The sequence below is a fragment of the Musa acuminata genome, chromosome BXJ3-5 (genome assembly GCF_036884655.1).
Source record: "Musa acuminata AAA Group cultivar baxijiao chromosome BXJ3-5, Cavendish_Baxijiao_AAA, whole genome shotgun sequence".
Lineage (NCBI taxonomy): Eukaryota > Viridiplantae > Streptophyta > Magnoliopsida > Zingiberales > Musaceae > Musa > Musa acuminata.
Genome location: NC_088353.1, coordinates 18,289,649 through 18,314,641, shown reverse-complemented (window position 1 = coordinate 18,314,641; position 24,993 = coordinate 18,289,649). Strand labels below are relative to the sequence as shown.

General features: G+C 38.0%; 1 protein-coding gene across 6 annotated transcripts; it reads left to right on the top strand.

Annotated features, from left to right (window-relative positions):
• Positions 1 to 11,621: 11,621 nt before the first annotated feature.
• LOC103972941 (calmodulin-binding transcription activator 2) lies at positions 11,622 to 24,733 on the top strand. 6 transcript variants are annotated; one of them, XM_009387359.3, is made up of 11 exons: positions 11,622 to 12,010; positions 14,572 to 14,691; positions 15,305 to 15,420; positions 17,149 to 17,237; positions 18,516 to 18,558; positions 20,261 to 20,435; positions 20,526 to 20,677; positions 20,771 to 21,072; positions 22,790 to 23,403; positions 23,487 to 23,731; positions 24,238 to 24,733. In XM_009387359.3, the coding sequence occupies exons 1-7, from the start codon at positions 11,971 to 11,973 to the stop codon at positions 20,621 to 20,623; spliced, it is 681 nt and encodes a 226-aa protein (XP_009385634.1). In that variant the 5' UTR covers positions 11,622 to 11,970; the 3' UTR covers positions 20,624 to 20,677; positions 20,771 to 21,072; positions 22,790 to 23,403; positions 23,487 to 23,731; positions 24,238 to 24,733. The 6 variants fall into 6 exon arrangements, with proteins under 6 accessions (XP_009385634.1, XP_018676769.1, XP_009385636.1 ...); XM_018821224.2 differs by having other exon boundaries at positions 22,768 to 23,403; XM_009387361.3 differs by lacking the exon at positions 22,790 to 23,403 and having other exon boundaries at positions 23,490 to 23,731.
• Positions 24,734 to 24,993: the final 260 nt, after the last annotated feature.

The window sequence follows — 24,993 nt, the reverse complement described above, 5'->3', positions numbered from 1 at the left end:
CGGATTTAGCATCAAATTTTCCTAAGGTATCTTTTTCATTCAAGAAAAAACACTTACACCCAAACACTTTAAAATATGAAACATTGGGTTTTTTATTATTCTACAACTCATAGGGAGTTTTGGTGAGTAAGGGTCTTACTAGAACTCTATTCAAAATATAGCATATAGTGTTTACGGCTTCGGCCCATAAATATTTGGGTAGGCTATGTTCATTCAACATGGTTCTTGTCATTTCTTGTAAATTTCTATTCTTTCTTTCTACTACTCCATTTTGTTGAGGATTTCTTGGAGTAGAGAAGTTGTGGTTGTATCCATTAGATTCACAAAATTCTTGGAAATTACGATTTTGAAATTCACCACCGTGATCACTTCGAATTGATGAAATCATAAAACCCTTTTCATTTTGAACAAGTTTACAAAACTTGGTGAAATATCTAAAGCATTCATTTTTGTGTTTCAAGAAATAAGTCCATGTGTATCTACTATAGTCATCTATAATGACGAAGGCATATTTGCTACCTCCTAGGCTTGATGTAGAGATTGGTCCGAACAAGTCCATATGGATCAATTGTAAGGGCTAGATGTGCTTATTTGATTCTTAGATTTGAAACTACCATTAATTTGTTTTCCTAATTGATAAGCGTCAAACACATTATCTTTCATGAACTTGATATGAGGAATTCCTCATACAAGTTTTTTGGATGATATTTGAGTGATTAGTTTCATGCTAGCATGACCTAATCTCCTAAGCCAAAGCCAAACATCCTAATTCAAAACCGAGAAACACATTTCATTGCAAAGATCATTGATGTCAATGGTGTATATGTTATTCTGTTTTAATACAATCATAGATGTGTTTTTGTGTGGTTTTTCAATGATGCAAGCATTAGATTCGAATTTGACGATATATCCTTTATCACATAATTGACTAATACTCAAGAGGTTATGTTTTAAACCATCAACTAATAAAACATCTTCAACAAAGAAGTTGGATTTATTACCTATGGTTCCTTTGCCAATGATTTTACCCTTGTTGTTGTCTCCAAAGGTGACATAGCCTTCGTCTATGCTAGTGAGCTTAGAGAATTCAGATGGATCTCTAGTCATATATCTTGAGCATCCACTATCAAGGTACCATCTCTTGCTCCTAGCTTGTGATGGTGTATGTCTCTACAAGAAAGGATAATTTTTAGGTACCCATTTACTTTTGGGTGCCTCAAAAACTGATATACATTGTTTATTATATTGTATAGAGTTTATCATGGTTCCTTTAGGAACCCAAATCAGTTTGTTCGGGCTAATTTTCTTGAATGGACAATGATACGTTTTATGTCCATATTTGCAACAAAAGTTGTATTTACTATGGTGCCGAACATATAAGATATAGCCTTTTATGAAGGTGGTTGGATTTTGATAGGACTTCTCACAAATCCGATTCCACTTCTTTTAGGAATATAACCCTTATTTGTAAGGATCATGTTCAAAGACTTGCTACCAACCTCGAATTTCTTCAAGGCGTCCTTAAGTAGCAAGTTATCCTTTTGGAAGTTTCTAGATCATGGCATTTTTCACATTGAGCTAAACTATCATGATATTCAGTTTTTAATTTATCAAAATTGCTAACAAGACTATCATGCTTATTTTTCAACAATTTATATTTTCTACTAATTGTTTTATATTCATCAAATAAGTCATGGAAGGTATTTAATAATTCATCAAATGATAAATCTACATCAATTAAATTTGTTACCTCCTCTCCGATGGCCATTAAGGTGTAATGAGCAACTTGCTCGGTGTTGGACTCCTCTTCTTTGGATGCACTCGAGTCATCCCATGTTGCTTTGAGCACCTTCTTCTTTGATGTTCTTTTCTTGGCTTGGGGACAATCACTTTTGTAGTATTCTGGCTTTTTGCACTCGTAGTAAATAACTTGGTCCTTTTTAGGTTCAAATTTATTTTTTATATCATTTTCAAACTTGTTTTTCTTAATGAATTATTTGAATTTCCTTGTTAGAAGTGCCAAGTCATTGTCACAGTCCTCATCACTTGAGTTTTCTCTCAAGTGGTCATCTAAATTTCTAAGTGTCATATCCTTCCTGTTCTTTGGAAAGATGTCTTCTTGCTCTTCATGAGCCTTGTAAGTCATTTCATAGGTCATTAATGACCCGATTAGTTCTTCAAGAGGGAAGTTGTTTAAATCTTTAGCCTCTTGAATAGCAGTGACTTTAGGGTCCTAACTCTTACGAATGGATCTTATAATCTTATTTACGAGCTCAAAATCTGAAAAACTTTTACCGAGTCCTTTTAGACCATTGACGACATCCGTGAAATGGGTGTACATGTCGCCAATAGTCTCGCTCGGTTTCATTTAGAAAAGTTTAAAAGAATATATTAAAAGATTGATTTTTGACTCTTTCACTCTACTTATGCCTTCGTGAGTCACTTCGAGTGTATGCCAAATATCAAACGTAGTTTCACGAACCGAAATACGATTGAACTCATTTTTATCAAGCACACAAAATAAGGCATTCATAGCTTTTGCATTAAGAGTGAAAGTCTTCTTCTCCAATTCATTCCAATCGATCATTGGAAGAGAAGACTTCAAAAATCTATTTTCGACAAGATTCCAAAGTTCAAAATCCATTAAAATAAGGAAGATCCTCATTCGGGTCTTTCAATAGGTGTAGTCTGTCCCATTGAACATGGGTGGACGTGTAATAAAGTGGCCCTCTTGGTTTCCGGCGCATGCCATCTCTCTTGGGTTTTAATCCGTTTGAGAGTGAACCCTGCTCTAATACCAATTGTTAGGATCAAGAGCACTAAGAGGGGGGGGTGAATTAGTGCAGTGGAAAACTTTCGACGATTTAAAATGACGTTCGTATGATAAAAATGATTTTGATAAGAAAGCCGATTCGAAAATCACTTTAACTTGTGATCAAGCGAGATGCAGTTAAAGTAAAGATCTAGAGGCAGTTTGTAGTTAAGATAGATAATAGAATGTAATTGTAAACCGAAATACGACGTTCATACGATAAAAGTGATTTCGGTATGAAAGCCGATTCAGAAGTTGCTTTAACTTAGATTAGGCAAAGTGTAGTTAAAGTAAAGCTATGGAGGCAGTTTGTAGTTAAGATAGAGAATATAAAGTAAATGCAAACCGAGATTTAGAGTGGTTCAGTCAATCTTGACCTACATCCACTTTTGGCTTCCTCCTCCGATGAGGTCACCGACGACATCTACTAGAGGCATTCTTTCAATAGGCGAAGGCTAACCACCATTTTATAGTTTCACTCCTTTTGACGGGCTTAGGAGATAACCCCTACAGAATTTTTCTCTCCTCTCTTGAAAGATCAAAACTTGAAAGAAAAGAGGGAGGAGAATTTCTAGCCTTTACAACACTTTTGAACTCTAAAAATCATAGAGTAAGATTGGTTTTTCGGCGTCCTTTCATGTAGGAAAGGGTGGGGTATATATATAGGCCCCAAACTGGTTTGAATTTGGAGCTAAAAAATATCTTTTCCCGGATTTCCAAGGTGCTGGCGGTACTACCTCCTAACTAGGGCGGTACAACCACCTAGTAGCTTGGAGACTGAGCCTCTGGGCGGTGCCACCGCCTGACAGGGGCGGTTGCACCGCCTAATCTTGCTCGGAGACTGAGCCCAGGTGGTGCCACCGCCTGACTAGGGCGGTTGCACCGCCTAGTCTCGCTCGGAGACTAAGCCCAAGCGGTGCCACCGCCTGACCTGGGCAGTTGCACCACTTAGCTTTCTTGGGATACCATCTCCTGGGCGGTGCCACCGCTTAGCAGGAATTCTGGTCCGAATGGGTTGATACGTTCAACCCAATTTGGGTCTATCAAGGGCCCAATTGCCTCCAGATTAAGTTAATGGGATCACCTCCCATTCCTAACTTAATCTACATGCTAACTATGATATTTCTTAAGACATTTACTACAACTTACTCCGGTATGTCAATCGCTTCTTCCGGCGAACTTCTAGTGAACATCCAACGAACCTTCAGCGATGCTCCGACGGACTTCCGGCAAACTCCTGGATTTGCGATGATCCACTTGGCGAGTTCCGATGAGCTTCTTTGGCAAGCTCCTGGACTTCTCGGATTTGTTCTCGCAGAACCTCCGACGACCGTCCGGACTTCCGTCGAACTCTCAAACCCCCAACGTGATCATGGTCTTGACTCCGGCGTAACTCCTGCTGCATGTCTTACTTCCATCGTAGTTAATCCTACATACTTATCTCAACATATTGACACGGACTTAGCTGGTTTTGCCTAAGTCGTGCGGCACCCTCGCGCGTCCGTCCGCAAAGGTCAGCCTCCCCGAAGCCTCCCATTGTCCCTTAGGACCAACAAAAGAGAGAACGGGTTAAAGAGAACGCCTCAATCGGGATCCACAAGCAAACATGTCCGAAAAACACTTCATAAACAATGCAAATTACAAACAGACTTTACAAGCTCTGAACAGTGGCACAACAAAGGGTAAAATGATCCATTACAGACCGAAAAGCTCTCGCACGTGTCCACATGACACAACCTTAATTTACAAGCCTAAAGAGGCCACCAACCCAACTAAAATGGGACTTATAAGCCTTCGGCTGCCCCTCTACACGCTGTACAAGGCATGAACATGCCAACAGACACGGACAGATATAAGCATTACATCAAACATCTTGTTTCAAAGTTTGTCCGTGACATTCTCCCCCACTTATCCCTTCGACGTCCTCGTCGAAGCCTTTGTGAACACTGTAACTCTTCGCCTTTGCTGAGTCTTCAATCTTCTGCTCCAGCTGCAATGCGCCTCCTGGCTCCCAGCTGCTCTCCGCTGCTGTTTTTGAGTAGTCGAACCTTTGATCCGCCATGCTGCTTCAACTCGCCAATGACTCTGACTCTGGTGTGGGGTTGGCTGAGTTGTATTGATCCTCGTTGATTCCTACGGATCCACCAAATGAAGGAAAAAGACCATCCTTACTGCGCCAGTCTCTCAAAATTTCCACATGCTGCTTGAACTGGGTGGATACTTGTTGGAGCTTTAACGAGCATCGCCTCGCAAACTTCTGAAGTTTTGGGTCCTTCCTCCACAAAATCTGCTCATTGACTCTTCTTTCGGTTAGTTGTCACATCCAAGTAGGTTCGCATCACTTCCGCTTTTGATTGGCATTTCGTTGGGAAACGAAGCGGACAATCTACTCTCAGTAGCACTGATCACCGTCGGTGAGGATTTGATAACTATTGTCTTCCATTATCTTCAAAGGGTCTTTGAACTTGTGCAGGGCTCCTTTGCTGGATAGATAAGAGAATTAGGGTACTCGGTTTCGCCCATTCTCTTAAGAGTTGAGAAGGCAAAGATTACTTGACTTCGCCCGCCTCCTCGAGGTTGTACTTCATGCATCGAGCTGGTTACTGGCCTTCGCCTACTCTTTGCTCACACTTCTGAAGCACTTGAAGTGCTTGCACTCCTTGCGTTGAGTTAGCTACTGTGATTCACCTTCTCAATGCCATCGAACTTCTGGAATGCGGGAAGTTTTCACCCCAACTTGGAGTAATTCTCTGATAGATGAGGTCGCCTCTAGGATTGTACCATCTTCTCCATCAACCCTGCCGCCTACTCCACTGAGTAGCAAAGGTACAGCACCGCGTACTGCCTGCTTCGTTCCTTGGTCGTGCACTCTTGCATGACCCGAAGTCCTTCACTTACGGCTATCTTGATGAGAAACTTGTTGACACCGGTCTTACGAAGTTTCTTGGCCTCTACCCTTCAGCCTTGTCTCGGTACTTGGAGATTGCCTCTACATGCTCCACCTCCTCGGCCCCTTTCACGACCAAGCGCTCTCCCTCCGTGAGAGCAAGGGATCAATGACTTTCACGGAAGTCCCGCCTCTACGGTACCATGGCGCTGCCATGCCCATGGCCCTACTATCCGTCTCCTCGCATCTGTATCCCTTTTCTTCACGATCAGTAGATATGTCTCCGTGGCACTCCTCTGAGTCCACCTCCATTCTGACTGATGCTTGATTTTTGGTAGCTAAGTCCCTCTGGACTCGTCGTCGCTTCCTCGCCCCTTTCGACCTCTTGCTTCAATACCTCTGTGTTCTCCAAGCAGTCTGTTTGGTCGATGGAAAGACAGACTGCAACTCCCATGCATGGCCTCTGCCATCACATTGTAGGGTTTGCACCGATTCTATTCTCCTTAGCTTCCTTGGTAGCAACGTTCGCTTACTCGACCTTGTCCCCTGACTTGTCGGGCTCCCTTAAGCGAATATGAGCTCTGGAGCAGTCCAACTCTCCAACTGCTTCGATCATACCTCTGCATGATCAAGTTCCTCCCATGGAAATCATTGGTACTTGCATTCGAACTTTTCCCTTGGTGGAACCCAGCCCCCATATGCTGATGACCAAGGCTTTCATCCGAAGCAAAATTCGATGCACGCACGGAAGACCCGCCTCTGCGGTACCATGGCCTTCACTCCTTGAATCCATAGCCCTTCTTGCCGCCATGTTGTTCACCGAAGTGGAGCTCCCAGTAGCTCCCGATCATACCTCCATGTGATCTCATCCCTCACGGGACTCAATCGTGTGTATCACATTGCCACGAACTGTTCCACCACGATCCGCTGCACCATGTGGCCTCCTGGTGACATCTCCATTGCATTCTGATCCTTGTGGAATAAACTTGAATTGTGAACCCTCCATGTGTGGCCTCTGCCAATACATCGCAGGGTCTCCTCCACCTTCAATTTTGTTCGCTCCTTTGGCAATCGACCTTTATCCACCCACTCTTGGGTCACACCTAGATGAAGCACCACTTTAGGACAGTCCGTCGCCTAGTAGCTCCCGAAGTCCACCAACTTCACTATAATTTGTGCACCATTGTCCAGATCCTGGGCCTCTGCCCCTACCAGCACAATCTTCGCTGCGCACCGCTTCCTTCATAGCAACTCGAATGGCAACACTGTGGCATATTCTTCACGAGTATCCGCCTCTGCGTCCTCTCGCCCCGTGCTAAGGCCTTCTGAACCCAACTTCGCCTCCGCAAATTGAGTCACCTTAGTTCCTCCATCAAATGCTTCTCCGAGATAAGGTGCATGTGCCCCGAAGCTCCCTTCGTCTTTGGCACCATGCAAGATGAGTCCGCTCCATCAGAATGAAGGACCCATGGAACAACATGATCCTACTCTTGCATCTGCAAGAGTTCATGTCCTTGACCTCTGTCTAAGAAAAGCACTGTGCCTCTACTCCATGTTCCAACTTCTATGCTGGCTCCCTTCATGCGGCTTGGGTACTTCGCCAAGTTACACCCAAGTTGCTCCGCTCCTCGTTTTTGCATTGAGTCGATGGTGGCTCTCGCACCCACCATTTCACGGGTCAACCCTCCCTTGAGTCCGATCTCCACATCGACTCCAAGTGTACCTTCATAAGTTGCTTTAGGTCGCTCCCCCACTTGATCTCGCAATGCATCCACTAATGCATTCTCTCAAGCAAGATCATGCGACGACTCCTCGCCGCTTGCTCAGTCCATCGAGCTTCGTGGAGTTGTTGTTTGTTGAGGTACTCCTCCTCAACATGTGAGGTCCATGTCACATGATTCTCCCTCTAGAGAGCCGAGACTTATCCCTCCTGGATAACTGTCCCGTTGGAGCAACATCTCTCTTCGTTTTGGAGACCACCATCCCCTTGGACTACTCCGAACTATTGAACAAACTGTGCAATGTTCTGCCTCCTGCAAATGCACTTGCTAGATTGCGACTTCATGTCAATATAGCCCCCGCTGCACCCCTCAAAGCCTAGCAACATGCTGAACTCGTTACACACTTCAGCCTCCGACGGACGTATCCTTCACATGCCGAAGAGAAAGTTTCAATGCTCCATGGCGCCGAGTTTCGGTCGCCTTGGGATGGCCACGAACATTCCATCGTCCGCATACAAGCCCATGCATGAGTACCAAATTCTTCGAGTTAGCAATTCCCCTCACCTTTGTGAGCTTTGCATAACTCTTTTGGTCATTGAGCAACTCATTCCACCTTGTATGGTCTCATTCTTGCCAAGCGCCTCGCTTGCCTAGAGCACCATCAAGTATAGTTGTCAACGTTGAGCCGTAGCTCAAACTCAGCCATCCCAACCTTTGTGCGCTCTAAATTCTTCCAAGTTTGCTTGTTCTCGTTGTGCCTCTTGCGCGAAGGGTTGCCCATTCCTCTGAATGCCAATCTCAGATGCCCGCTCCTCTGAGCGACTCTTTTCCCTACATCTCCATGCCCGTTTTCCCTCAAACGGTCGCGCATGTGCTGACTGCCCTCAACGCAGCTCCGCTAGGTCCCCCACATTTGCATGTCAAGTGTTTCTATGAGTGCTTGTCCCGGCTCTGATACTATATGACATGGACTTAGCTGGTTTTGCCTAAGTCGTGCGGCACCCTCGCGCGTCCGTCCACAAATGTCAGCCTCCCCGAAGCCTCCCATTGTCCCTTAGGACCAACAAAAGAGAGAACGGGTTAAAGAGAACGCCTCAATCGGGATCCACAAGCAAACATGTCCAAAAAACACTTCATAGACAATGCAAATTACAAACAGACTTTACAAGCTCTGAATAGTGGCACAACAAAGGGTAAAATGGTCCATTACAGACCGAAAAGCTCTCGCACGTGTCCACATGACACAACCTTTATTTACAAACCTAAAGAGGCCACCAACCCAACTAAAATGGGACTTATAAGCCTTCGGCTGCCCCTCTACACGTTGTACAAGGCATGAACATGCCAACAGACATGGACAGATATAAGCATTACATCAAACATCCTATTTCAAAGTTTGTCCGTGACAATATGGATTAGATAATAAATGACAATTGACTTCATCATCAAAATCCGAGATTCAATAGTAAGATGGTAGTTGGTCTTCACCCATTGAAGAAAGATCGTTGGTGAATACTGGTGGCCTTGACGAAAGAGGAATCGGGAGTAGACATAGGTTATTACGACTAAACCACTATAAAACTTGGTTTGCATTTACTTTAAGATTTTCATTTTAATTGTAAACTATTTTACTTACTTATTTACTATGCTTACGAATACTTTCAAATTAAACTTTTTTTGATATCGTTTTTAATCGTACTAAGATTTTAAAATCGATGTAAGTTTTACGATAGCACTAATTTACCCCCCTCCCTCCCCTCCCCTCTTAGTGCCGACTTGATCCTAACTGTAACATACAACATAAAGTGAGAAAATACTAATAATAATAATAAGAAAAAAAGATTATGTAACGTGTCACATATGTCATTACTTACATGATTAACTTGCAAGATACGGCTAACACTCGTACCAATGCACATAGTACTGTCAATAACACTAAGATATGTGCTGTCAATAACACTAAGATAGCGATGTAGTACATCAACTAGGATAGGGTAGCAACTCTCGTTTGCAACTCCACTTATGTGGATGAGTAAACCTACATCACCCGTAAGTAGGCATGGAGAACACGAAACAAATAGATTGAATAGTGCATGCATCATGTGATTTAAACATGGAACAAAAATCACCCTTTTGACAGGTAAAGGTTAAATACAAAATAAATCTATATACTTTTATGATTTAAGGTATTTGATTTCAAAACAATAGGCTTTAATATCAATTATAAGCATAAAATCATAATCATATTATTATGTGGAATAAATTTAATGTTATAATTTAAGATCAAATAATAATAAATCAAGATTAGGATGTGTACCTTTTGATACCATTCAGAATACATTTATTTCAAAGATCTACCATAAAGAAATGGCATCACCATTTCTTTATTTGTTTTTTTCCTTATTCTTCTTTGGTAAAGGCAAAGGGTGAATACAAGATTTCTTTCGAGACCTTACTTTTGTAAAGACAAAGGGTGAAGACAAGATTTCATCTAAGTTCTTATTGATGATAATCGAAGTCGTTCTTCACTGTATCAACTGAATGGTAGATCTTTGAAAAATATTTTGATGAAATTTCAAAGCCACAACTTTGGTAAGCGAATCTTGTACAGCTAGAGTAATTAATATTTTAGTCATAAAAAAATATTAAATGATATCTTCAACCCTCGACCTTTCGATTTATTACTTTTTATACCATCAACGAACCACATTATACTCAACTTTAATGAGCTATTGTGTGGGTAGGAGGTGATAAAAGAAAATCTTGAAACCAAAGCAACAACTTAGAGAATCAATAATAATAAACACAAATCTAGAAAAAAAATGAAAGATATAAGATCTATGTAGTTCGATGTTCATTATCTACGACCACTATGAAAAAGAAAATTTAATTCTCTATAACATTTGAATATTAAAATATAAAAATATTAAATTATCTCTTAATTAACTTACAAATTAAACTCAAATCTCGTTGTATATTATTTCACACAAATCATTAAAAAAAATTTACTCTCGGATATTCTTAATTTACCTGAGAAAACCTTAGGAGTAATCAGAGTATTTTTCATCCACGCGTCATCCCTTACCAAAAATTAAAGTTACGTGAATCATTTCTATAATAACTGAATTCTAATTTTTCAGAGTCTTCTTTTTCCCTTCACATCAGGTCTTTAATAGGCCAGCTACATTTGAATTCTTAAACATGATTGTGATGTCGGAAGATGCACAAAAATTGAATGCTGACTACCAATCACCTTCTAAATTATTCACTCTCGCCCCATTTTTGATTTGGTTGTGCAGTCTCCATCACATTAATAAATTTGGACGTTGAACGTTCGCATGCTCGTGCATGGAAAATGTTTGGTATTTTAAGTCTTGTGTCAGCCTCACTACTTCACCCAATTTTTGCAGCATTTGACCCAACATTTGGAGGGCAACTACTAAATCAACACCCAATCAATTATCCATGAAGCTAAATCATCAAATCATGGAGGTGAAGTGTGAGATGAAAGCATCCAAATCAAATTTGTTCGTGAGCCCAATCTATGAGCTGGATCCCGGTGAGTGTCCAATGATGAGCATATGTAACGGACAAGGACAGATGAACTCCTTCGATTAGACACCAATCGACAATTATAATTACTCCAATGTTCTGCATAGGTTTGGTCTCGACTAACTCCTAAATTGTCCAACTCCAACTCAATTACGGTACCGATCGATAAACTGACGATGCTGAACGGACGGATGATCTTTGACGACAGAAAATATGGACAGCCGAGATGGGCAGTTGAAATGTTGCAGTCCTCCACGTAAATTGGAGCGGATCTCAACATCGCCGGGAAGCTGCTACTTGCAACGTGGTTGATTACCGTAACGGAAAACCGTCTCTAACGTAATTGCCACCACCTCCTCCCCCCCTACGCGTACATTTATACACGTACGTTCGCGCAATAGACTGTCCGCCCATCGCCATCGCTCTTTGGCCTATCGACACGTGTACCGATTCGTGCGGGGCTCATCTATGGGGGACACTGTTTTACCCAACCACGAAGCAGTTAGTGGCGGGTTGCACAGTTTTTTTTTTTTTTTATCCCGTAACGACGCGTCCGGTATGGCTGCATCCACGGCGAGGGGCATTTCCGTGAAATCGATGCCGTAATAAACATAGGCGCCTCCTTGTTCCGATCTACCGTCGTTAATGGTCGTCTCCTTCTAATATTTTCATCCTCGTCCCATTTCCAACTCGGCGGCTCGACTCGCCCCATCTCTTCTCTCCCTCTTCTTCCTCGAACGTTCGCTCTTTTGTCTCTACCAATCTCCTCTTTCCCCTTAAACAATCATATATTTCGATTGATTACGAACCCTAGCCCGAGATCTTCCAGGAAGATTCCTTCGATCGGTTCCCGCTATTTAGGTTGGAAATCGGACGGGAATCGTTCGTGCTTTGGTACTTCCGTTTTTGGAACTTGTCGATCGGTTCTGATGAGGATCTAGGGTTTTGAAGAACGAGTCCGGCTTCAGTGAAGTGAATTGTTGCGTTGGGGGTGATCGATGGCGGGCGCCGGGCGGAGTGGATCGATTCCTCCGTTAGGTATGTAGTTATCTGCTCCTTCTTTATTCTTTTGTTTCTCTTTCCATTTCTCGGAGTATGATGAATGAAATTTAGCTTATTGATTGCCTTGATGCTTGGTTGTGATTTCTTGATTTTGGTATTTTGGCTCTAGTAAGGTTTACTGGTGCCTTCGCTATCTCGTTTGAGTGCATGTTGATTGGTTTCTGTGGTTAGATATACGTTTCTTTTGTTTATCAACCACAACTGTTTGACATGCTTTTGATGTTGTTTTGTTCTATACATCGTGAGATGTGATTGATGTGGATGAACCAAATCACATCCAGATTCATGAAACGGGTTGTTAAAGTGAATACTTTGATTTCTTTTATATTTGCAATTTCTCTATTTGGGTATATTAGTGCTTATGAAACAAATATGAGACTGCAATGACTTAATAATAGCTAGTTCTGTGTTGTATTAAACTTTGGAGACTGTTCAGATAGTTACGGTGCACAATTAGGTATTTGCAAAAGGAGGAAATGAGTGATTGATGAAACATATAACGATATGTGAATTCTTTTTTCTGTGTTTATCAAACATCATGAACATTATCTTCTAGTATAATGGGAAATTTCTTATTGACAATGTATTTTTTATATTAATTCAAAGCCTGGCCTGTTATAACAGTGGTAAGCTGGAAGAGTTGAAATTGCTTAATATATGATGGGGTGGTAACTATAAGGAACATCACATATACTTCACATTTACTTACTATATTGAAAATCAAGAAGGGACAACTCAAATTAAATCATTGAGTTTTTGGTGGCTGATATAGCTATAAATAGTATGGATGACAGGATTGAACATATTATGAAATTAATAAAGAGTTCCAATGTTGTCAAAATATGGATGCTTTTTTTCTCCTTAGAATTTTTGCCAAGTTTTAAATTTCTTGATAGGGCCAGGTTCTGTGTTAAACTAAAACTGGAAGTTGCTCTGGCAGTCTATTACTTGTATCAAAAGGTAGTTATGAACCATCTGCCTTTTGGAGACTGGGAAGGGCTAATCATGCTCAATATATCCATATACAATGGAGAAACTCTTTTCTTGATTTCAACCAATAAAGATTACATCATTAGGTACTACATTTATCGAAATACCCATATACATTGGGGAATAATGGGAAAACTCTTTTCTTGATTTGAACCAATATCAGGTTATGTTGGACTAAATTTACTGTAATACCAAGGCATGCTATTCATTTATGTTAAGGTTTTCAAGTTTGTTTAGGTTACTACTAGCTAACATTTATAGACCATGTTGCACTCTCTTCTATCTTTCTTCTTGGTGGGCGAGAAATTTTCGTATTTGTAGGAAATATCAAAGCATATTTATTATTGTTTCTGAACAGTGTCATGTTGCATCTAAATAATCTTGTTAAAGAAGTCCGTAAATAGAATTAGAAGTTTGGACATATGATCTTTCTTTGGTTCATTTTTGAAGCACAGATTTTTTATCTGGATGTAGTTCTAGAAGAATTTGATAATACCTAAACCTGCCTCATGGATTACTTTTGGATATATCCCACTTTATATTGGGTTGTTATGCAAAATACCTCCTGGATTATAGCTGTGCACAATTTTTTAGGCTCTAATGCATAGAGGAATATCATAACACATATCAAATGTCCATTTTTTAGTCATTGTTACTGTATGGTCATTACTTCTAACAGCATTAATTGCTTATCCCAAAAGATTGAACAACCATCTTATATACTTGCTCACCTTGTTGCTTTGGAATTATCTGTGGGCAGCTTTTAGGTTATCATGCTTGCTCAACTAGTGTTGCTTTTATTTGTTATAGTCATGATACCATCATGAGGATTTCATTTTTTGAGGATGACATTCAAAGTAATAGAATATCCATTTTGTTTACATTCCTTACTTCTGGAAGAATTGTGACTTGGTCTATCCTTTCACATATATATAAGAGAGTTTCTATGGGCTAAAATGGCCATTCATTAGATGATGCAGTCTTATGATTTAGATGATTATTTATTTGTACAAGTTCTCAAACTTCCTTATGATATCTTATCCATTTTTCATCTTCTTTCTTCTGTGGGCATGCTATGCTTGGTCATGTTTACTTTTATTACTGTGCAATGATTTATTTTGAGTACCAATCACTTGATTATGTCCCAAAGATTTCTTTAGCTCTTTCTACTCTGCATCGAATTTTAATATGCTTAAAAAGTCAATAACTTAAGAAACATTTCATAGCATGGATTCAAGCATCATAGGATACTGACCCTACCAGCCTATGCTATAGACTCTACCAAACTATTTGACTGATTCAATTTTTATTTTTCCAGTGATATACTGTACAATAGTGTATTGTATTGACATATTGTATTGGTTTGAGAGTAGACCTGTAAGGTATTGGTACTTAAGATTTAATTCTTCACGCATACTATGGATCAATATATTCTATTGGCTTGTGTTTGGGTGACCAAATGAATTACTTCCATCCTCTTGAGGATTATTGAATTCCGTTTCTTTTCTTTAATCTGCTGATAATATGTTCTTATTATGAAAATACAGATATTGAGCAGATACTTGTGGAAGCACAAGATCGATGGTTACGTCCTGCCGAAATTTGTGAAATACTTCAAAACCACAGAAAATTTCATATTGCACCAGAGCCACCAAATAGACCTCCCAGTATGATCTCATGCAACTTTTGTTAGTGACACACTTATTTATTATTTACTTTAGTCTATAACCTTTTACATCTAATGACAGTTTATGAACTGTATCATTAATTGAATTTTGAGATTGCTTGGACAGTCTATTTTGAATATACTGTTACTTGAATTTTGAGATTGCTTGAACAATAGGTTTTGAACTTGTTAATCATGTTTAAGAAATGCGTCTATTGATTTTGTATGGATAAAAATCTATAACATGAATGCGTTTTTGTTCTTCCCTACTTGTATGTAACTAGATAGATACCAAAATAACTAAATGATTTGTGCCAAGATATGTACAAATATTATTGTCATTCCAAAACTGAATACAGAAAATGTAGTCTTTTCTTTATCTTTTGCCTCTCTATTTCAAGTATTCAGTTGTTATATTGGACAAACTTGATTCTAAGTTATTTATAAGCTTATTCATCATAAAACTTATTGGTAGGTTTTAAATGAGCTGTATGTTAATGCTGGAGATGGATATTACCATTACTGTTTAACTCGAAAGGCTAAGCACAGGTCTACCGTGTTTTCTGTAACATTTCTGTATTGGATAATTTTGTCATGTTTTTTCTTTGCTTCAGGTGGTTCTTTGTTTCTCTTCGATCGAAAGGTGTTAAGGTACTTTAGGAAGGATGGTCATAACTGGAGAAAGAAAAAGGATGGGAAGACTGTGAAAGAAGCTCATGAAAGGCTAAAAGTAAGTGAAACTGGTGATGGCACATCTTTCCATGCTTTGTTTACAGAGTAGTTGATAAACTTATTCTTTTGATTTTAACTAAAACACTATTAGGTAAATTTCCTGAAATTATGTTTTCAAAAACATGTAGTCCCTTAGAAAAGCATGCTCTTTAGTGAATGAATGGATATACATTAGGTGATGATGTTGCCTATCACATCATGATTTTTGGGGTCCACACATGAAGCACGTGAGTAGGTTAAATTGGTTCATCTAAATAGCTTTTCTGTATATATAAAGGCTAAACTTTAATATGGTAGATAATATCAAGGTAGGCAATACCAAATGATACTGCCCGGTATGGGCGGTATGTACCGGTCCGACGGCATACCGGTATGCGGATCGCCTGCTACCGGGCGGAACGAAAAAAAATAATAAAATAATATATATATATATATATATATATTAGAAAAAGGCGACGTTCGGCGATGTTGCCGAGGCGATGTGACATCACCTTTTTCGGATTATATATATATATTTATTTAAATAAACGAGGCGACGTCGCCTCGCTTGGGAGAAGAGAGAACGATATATATTATATATATAATATATATATATATATTATATATTATATATATATACCGAGCGGTATATCGAACAGTATACTGCTCGGTATACAGTTTCTTACCGTACTGAGCGAACGTCGAAACTTCGGTACGGTACGAAATTGCAGACCTTGGTAGATATGATTCATACACTATATAATCTGTTGCATGAGGTTTCCATTAATAAAGGGTATAGGAAGAAGGATCAATATATGCAACTTTATCCTAAAGAGAGGTTATTTTTATGACTCACAACTTGATCACTCAAGTTACAAAGAAGCAAATGTGATCAATATATGCAACTTTTCCCTAAAGAGGGGTTGTTTTCAAGACTCAAAACTCAAATCACCCAAGATACAAAGAAGCAACCTTACTATTGTATCAATGTTCATCCTCATATTATTATTATATGAAACAAAAGATACTATTAATTTGTTCAGAACATTTAGGAGGAATTGAAGAAAGTTGCATAAACATAGTTTAGTTTCAACAAATTCTTGATAGATATCTAGCGATGGAAGTGCTTATATCTCTTCAAGTTACTTCTTTTTGGAATAGACAATTCTGCACATCATGAATTACTAGAAAAGAAAGTCCCGATAGAAAGATGGAAAAGGGTGAGAGCATGCTCCATCGCCTCCATTTCCTCATTAAGATATTATGAGAGAATTTGATCTGCTTCTCGGGTTGGGTCTGTTGACTACTATGATTGTTTCCAGACGTTGAAGCAACACAACCGAGTTATTCTTTTCTATCTGGGAAGCAAATTAGGTCACTTTTCTTCTGGTATTCTTTCATTTTACAAAGTGACTGTTCATGTTGATGACAATTTGGTGTAGTTGCCACTAGGGAATTGGGAAGCCTTACTTGGTAGCTATTGTAAGGAAAAGAAAACATTTTATTTTTATTGTAATGTAGTTCATTTGATACATGTATCTGCATATATTACTGCATCTTTGGTGTGACTAAATTTGGATGCATGTACATGTTGTTGCCTGACAGTGCCTTTGTGTTAAGTTCAAATACTTCACTAGAAGGTGTCAAATCAGTTGGATGGTTTATATAGTTGCCACCTTAAATTTTTATTTGCTATTTTCTAAGTCAATATTTCAAAATCTAACCAAACTGAAGTTCATGATTTCAGGTTGGAAGTGTGGATATGCTCCATTGTTACTATGCTCATGGTGAGGAGAACGAAAAATTTCAAAGACGGAGTTATTGGATGTTGGATGAGTAGGTTCTGAATATTCTCTCATATTTATAGGTTACAAAACAGAAATCATGATTCATATTCTATACCTCCTTCCACAATGCAACAACTTCTGTTGGTTGAGTTTTATCATACTCATGCTTTGTTGATTCTGGAAGTATTTCTAAAATGTAACTGTCACTCTATTTTTTGTGACTACTTATAACATGGTTTATATGTTGTTAATAGGACAACTGCTAGGTCTGTTGGACCCAAGATGGATATTATTAATGCCATCATGTCTAAAATATATCATGACCTTTTCTTTTTCATATTATTTTGCTAATTCATTTACATGTTGATGCTATGCACCTTAGATTGAGCTTGGAGGATATGATGATGCATACTTTACTATAACAAGTTCATTTTGTTTTAAGAATGGAGGCGTATGAATAACAATGAAGTCGTTATTATAAACTGAACAATTGTTTGTGAAAGATTCAGTTAATGAACTTCATTGTTGTGAACTTTATATGTACCTTCTTTATTTGTATTTATACAAGGTTACATTTGCCATTTAAGTACCTAATATAAACATAGAAACTTTACCAGTGTTTTGTGGTTTTCTAAATGCTGTAAGTGACCAATGCTAGTCTTTTCTTGGACATGTATCTATATTCTACTGTGTAAATGGTTCGGGACTCTTAGTTTTAGACTTCCAAACAAATTATAATGATGTTAATTTATTTGTATGCTGAGTACCCACTGTTAACATTATTGAGGCCAATAGTTTCCTCCTGCATTTATGGAAACCCTTTAAAATAGCATGTCTAGCTGTCATATTTTACATTCCATTGGATGAATATGCTCTTCACTTGCTTCTTGTTGTTTAGTCTTGGAAAAATGGAAATGCCTAATTATCCTAAATGCTAGTTGGTGAAGGGAACCAAGTTTGTTTTCTATGCATTTTTATTATTTACCTAGGCTACGACATTATTTCTTTTATCAATTACTCTTCTCCCATGAAAGCTTAGTTGTTGATAACAGGAGAAGAAAAAATTCTGGAAACAAAATAGACAACATAAGCATCAATGTTCATAATTATTAAATGGTTCAGTTTCCAAAAGAACACAGGTTTTGACTCGTGCTTATCTGCAAAAAGTTGTTAATTTTATAATTGTGGCTTTTTGCATTACTTTCATTTCTTATTTTTGTAACCTTAATGGAGAGTCATTTAATGCAGATGAGCTTATATATTTTGAAATTATTATACTTTGATATTAGACTATGCTAAATATTTATTGATTTGTCTTTTGTTGCAGGGAGCTCATGCACATTGTTCTTGTACATTATCGTGAAGTCAAGGTTGTAATTAATCTTGCTTTTTAACTAATTGCATTGACCTCTTTTATCTTTAGTATCATGTTTATTCAATGTTGCAGTTAGTATATATGGTGCCTCTTGTGGTTATTATTTTTCCTGTGTCAGAATGTCATGAAAGTTACTCGTGATCACTGTTTTTTTCTATTGTTTACTTATGTTAGTTAATAATGACATATATTAATTTTCTGCATTATTGTCTTGATTAGCTTCATATTCACTTTTGTAATATGTTATGGAGGATCTTTGTTTTGCCATAAGATTTTTGCACAGATGAATGCTTCTCGTATATTTCTATGTTAACTGATGGACTGTTATGAGCATGCCTGAAGAATTTAGGAACACCAAGGCAAGTCTAAGTAGAATACTTGAACAATTCTTGAGACCATATCTCTCCTACTACATCCTCCATTTGACCTCAGTGGTTTGACATCTGCAACCATGGAGGCAGAAGGATGAAAATGCTGCTAGAAAGAGGAGAGAGGAAGGACTAGTGAGAGAAAAAGGGATGTATTGCATGAGGTCAAAGGTGCAAGGTCACTCAACTAGAATCATGATGGAGCTATGGGTTAGGAATTACATCGTGAAACCCTAAGAAGAGATGAGACAAGCCCTTTTCTTGAAAAAAAATGGATGGAACCAGTCTGATTATGTTTGATTATAATCCGAATAATCTTAACTGGGTTAACACATAAGCTGGGACAGTCATTTCCCTATATTGATATTGATATCTGTATACCGAATATCGGTATGTTGTCAGCTTGATATGTTTCACCTGATATGGACATACTTGAAAGTAGATTTATGAGAGAAATATATTGATTTTAGATTATCGGATTAATATTATTCTGTATTTGTTCATACTAGGATGAGTTTGAGATTGGACAGGATCAGTTAATTGATTAGGATCTATTAGACTATATTGAGTCAGTCAACATTGGCTAAACTGCATCAGTATTGACCAGAAGACCCTAGGATTGGCCATAAATCAGAATCATCTAGGAATCAGCCAAAATTCTTGGTTGAGGTTTCTCAGAATTGGTCATAATATTCTGCTATTGACCATGATCAACAATATGATTGACATGGAAAGAAACAGATCATTTAATTCTGACCATACTGGCATCAATTAGTTTGAGTTGTCCTACCTATACAATTAGGAATTATCAGCCAAAGTGGATTGATTTTTTTTTCATCTTAACTAACTTTAGAAACCTTGAATTTATTATCTTATCGGTATGTTGATGTTGTAATGAAATTTTATGCATAAATGATTGGTCTTGACTTTTCTTGTTTTGCCTTCATGAGATGTGACTTCTGTTCCAAAGTTCTAGGCTGCCGTGGAATTGTAAGTAACTTATGTTGAGCATGTTCCTCTACTAATTCTTTTGGTTCTTTGCTTTAATTTTATATTATCCTTGTGATGTCCTTATCATATTACAGCTATTATTTGGCTTGTGTAAAATAAAAAGAATATCTTGTTTTGATATGCAACATACTTTTTGTACATAACTGTATTTGACTGCTTCTTAGTGGCCCAAAGTTACCTGGAAATTTTTTGTTGATTATACTCAGAGATACTTGTTAAAAAGATCATCTTATTATCTTATACCTTCATTTGATGCTTGCTTTTTTTTAAATTGTAAATTTGTAATGAACCTGAAACTATTGATTGCCATATCTTCAGGATAAACCAAGTCTCAGCTATACTAAAGATGTTGAAGAAGTTGTGCAAGTCACCCAAATGGATAATCTTTTCACTTCTAATTCTGCCACTAGTCAGGGTCAACCACCTTCACAAACCATGGATACTGATAGCCCCAGTAGTGCACACACTTCAGAGTATGAAGATGCTGAATCAGGTACAAGCTTTTGCTACATTATTATCCGCTGTGCATCATATTAACAGTATAATTCTCTAATTATATACAATCGTGCAACTTGTATTTCAGCATACATGAAGCGAAATTTGATGCAGCAGATATTTATCAAACAAGTTCCCGATACCACCCTGTCGCTGAGATGTGGCAGCATGATGATTGATGACTGATGGCTGTTCAACTCTTTGGCCCTTATGTAACCATTCCTTCTGTAGATAGCCTATGTGAGATGTTTTTTCCATGTTTCCAATTGGTTTTGGAACTTAAACTGAAATATGTTTTATTGATTCAAATACTCCTTGCTTAAAATTTTCCAGTTGATTTCCCTGGAATTCAAGCTGCTGAAAATAATTCGAGTGCTCAAGAGGATACAACTTAATTTCTAGATGTAGCAGACCTTGGATTTAGCAGGTCCAGAAATTTGTTTGATCTAACATCCTGGGATGAAATCCTGAAACAATGTGCAAAAGGCTTCCAGATGATCTTTAATACTTGGGGATCACAGGTTGCCACCATGGACGACAATCTAAGACTTCAATCTTTGATACTTGGGTCCTATATGCAGATGATCTCAGCACCATGGATAACGTCACCCGTTCACAGGAAAAGTACTTTGCAGGTACTGTATATATTTATATGTGGCTACATTTTACTTCATTGTAGGCCAGAACTAAAATGCTAAATAGAGCAGGTTGATCTTGCCGAGAGATAAGACAAATGTTGAATGACTATATTTTCACTTGAGCTTAATAATGTAGGTGATTGACTTTTATACTTTCCTGTGCCTTGATTTTCTCAAATACATCATCTTAGCTAATATTTGGGATGTCGACAGCTTTGTTAACTATGGCTAAAGATTCCTGGAATTCTTGGCATTTTAACCTTATTCTCCCATCTTTGCCATCCATAAATCTCTTACCAACCATCAGAGTTAAATAACATATTGTGCTTTTGATTTCATGCTTAGAACTGTATGATGTTTTCATTTGCTGTTTTTCTACATTATATGCTGTATTAAAGCATAGCTTCTTAAAATGAGCTTTTTATTGTTTGCATTGCTTATTTTTTCTGCTTAGTGAAACATTTGTGTTAAAAAAGAATCATTGGTCCAGAGTTCTGTCGATATTGCATCTCCTTTTTCTCTTTGAATTCTGTCTTCTTTTTTCTTTGAATATTGTCTTTTTGCTTTTATTGCACAAAATTGAGTGTTAACTTGTAGGACACAACTAATTAGTAAACAGGATATTTCTGACTAGTTAACATGCTGAAAATTGTTTAATTTGGGATTTACATTCTAAGCCTGTACCAGTCTAAACCACCACAAATTTGTCATTGCTGCGCTAATTTAGTTTGTTTCTTCTGGAAGCACATCATGAATGGCTACCATGTTTTTGGCTCTTATTCATGAGAGTGGCCTTCTTGTGGTAATCCCTCGCCTTGCTTTCGTAGTGATAGAATATGCTAGAATGCTTTAATACTTTATACACCAACTTTGTTGGACATCCAGTCAAACACATGTTTTGATTTGGTTAACTTCCCTTTTCAATACTAATCAGCCCCTCTAATGTGCCAAATTAATATTCTAACATCTAGCCACCATTGCTAAAAGAAAATAAATCATCATTATTTAATATTTCGTTGAACTTGTTGGTGTTTGACAAAGTGTGTGTAGGAAACATTGCTGAATATGGAAATCTTGTAGATGTCTTCGTGGTATATCAGCATTTCCCTTTTCGTTTGTTTGGAGAAGTTTTCTTTGCTGTTGTAGCTCTCATTAATAGACTGTAGCTGAAGAAATGATTATATCATTCAGAAAAGTTCTGCATTGAAGATTTCTAATGCTGACATTAATTCACTTGATATGTCAAATATTGAATTTGAAAATATCACATTTATGGAGGATAGTATCGATTGCACTGCTCTTGTGAAACATCCATCATTCAACTACTCTAACACAGAATAAAGAAATATGATGGCTTCTTAAGGTGGATGAGCAAAGACTTTGGTGAAGTTGATCACTTGCATATGAGATCCAATTCTGGAATCGTCTGGAATGTCATTGGAAGTGAAAATGTCATTGAAGATCCAATCATGTCAAACTACAGTCATGTAGATCCATATGCAAGGAGTCCCACACTTTCCTAAGACCTGTTGTACAGCCTACTGGTTTCTCTCCAAATTATGTGTATGCTGGCTTGGAGACTATGGTGTGCAGTATTAATATTCTTTTTGTGTATTTCTGAAGCAGATTAGTCTTCTTGATGGAATCAGATTAACATAGTTGTTCTTTTCTAATTTTGAACCATCATTTCAGCACTATCGCGTCTATGTGGCAGGTTTCAATTGCTGGGATATTTTATATTAGCAGAGCTTCTAGCTGATGGAACTTTTCAGTGTCAATCTCCTCCACATAAATCTGGAAGGGTTCCATTATCTGACACCTGTTCCAATAGGTTTTCTTGTAGTGAATTGTGAGAATTTAAATTCGGACAAGTGACTCTCACTCTGATGAAGATTTCCAAATTCTATAGTTGCAGTGCAAATGTAATGCTTCTTTCTGTGTGGATAGACAAGTTACTATTTTGGGAACCACTTGACTACCAAAATCTAGGAACCAAAACCTTACAGAGAAAACTTATTAGGGTAAAATTTATTATTATCACCATGGAAGCTGATTGTGAAACTTCTACTCTGCTCAAGGAAATCAATGAGGACTTTTCCCCTCATACAGAAAACAGTCATTTGAATTATTTCATGAGTTGGCTTCTTTAGAAACTAGCCGTTGGTATCCTCGTCATCTTATTAGATGAGAATGGACAGGATGTGTTCATCTAGTGGTAGCTCTGGATTATGCTTGGACTATAAAACTAATTGTAGTCACAAGTGTCGATGTTAATTTCACAGATATGCATGGATGGACAGTCCATCACTTGGCAGTATTTTGTTGCCGGTAAATATCTAAATGTCATTATCTTTCCTTATCTTTAGTTCCTGTCTATGTTTAATCTTGTTTTCTCAATAAAAAAATGTCAGTAGGAATGTGGAGAAAACTATATTGTTGTGGAGGCAAAAGCTACATACATTGCATGGTTTTCGAGCAGAGGCACCATCAGAGAGACAGACCATGCAAAGGCCCATAAGGATGACTATGGAAGAAAACAATCTTAAGCTGGCTGCAGACAGCCCTTGCAAGGGTCAAGTCCATGGATCAATACCCAGAAGCTAGAGATAAGCAGCAAGTACTTGTACCTGTTGTCAGAGAACTTGAGGTGCCTAAGGTAATCATATCTGTTCACTTGGGAACTCTTCCATTCTCATTAGTGCCAAACAATCATGAAGTAGTCATTCTGGTAAGTTTTGTAGAATTTGTTATCTATTGTGAATTGAAATGTAATGTTGATTTTCCATTTGCAACTTAGGCTAAATACTGTGCTGTAATTCATATTGTATTCTTAAATTTTCTTTATGTATTTAATACCAAGGTAGCAACTCAGGGAATTGGCGCAGATATTCTTCTGTGATCAATAGTTGTCTGTTACTGGGTGTAACGGACACTCAGAATTTCCCTTGGTAATGATTTGGCTTCTATTGAATATCACTTTTGTGATGACCCCTCTTAGCTTCCTGTAGAAGCGTCAAACAGATAGCCTTAGATTCTGCTAGAGCTTGAGTACCTGGAAGTTCTGAGTAAATATTTAGTTTATCTTGTTATTAGCTATTAGATTCAATCTTTCAGAATTGTTCAACACTTCCATCTTAGTTGTGTTCACTTTTATTTTTATAGGCAATGCAGGAAAGCATCATGAATGTGTTGTTGGAGGCTGAGATGGTGATTTTATGGTTGAACAAGAAGTCTTCTGTGAAACAACTTACACCTAGTCCTGGAGAAGGTTGATTTTCTTGTTTTAAAGCATCGCCTTCACTGATTTTCGATTGCACCTTTCCATCTAGTGCGACACCTTGGCTGTAGCTTATATGACACATTACCAGGGCATTTTGCTTATATGAATGCATGTGCATTCCAATCCAATCTTGAGAGGAGGTAATACCAGATTATCCTCTTGGCTGTAGCTGGTAGCCTGCCATTCACTAACCAGGACTTGTTTGAATTGAAACCATTTCTATTCCATTATTAGTGCCTTATGTTAGCTGATTCAGTTGCCAGTACAAATAATTGATGCCCTGGTAATGTTGTCTTGTAACAATTTTGCTATGTTCCGAATGTAGGATTGCTAAAAGAAGTTGAGAAGTGCATTCACTTCTTATTTTTCTTTCTTTCATTATTTCTTTCTAACTTTTTTTTAATCCGTGAACAATTTTAATGAGAATCATGTGTTTTCGTGATATGCTGTTACGAGACATAAGGTTGTTCAGATCGTTTCGATACTGGGGTGAATTAGTACTTTTGTAAAAATGTTGGTTTGAAATTTTGTTCGATGAAATTGTATCGAAAATATGTTTAATTTAAAAACGTTCGTAAACATAGTGAACAAGTAGAGTTGTAGATAATTAAATCACCAAGTAGAGTTGTAGATACATC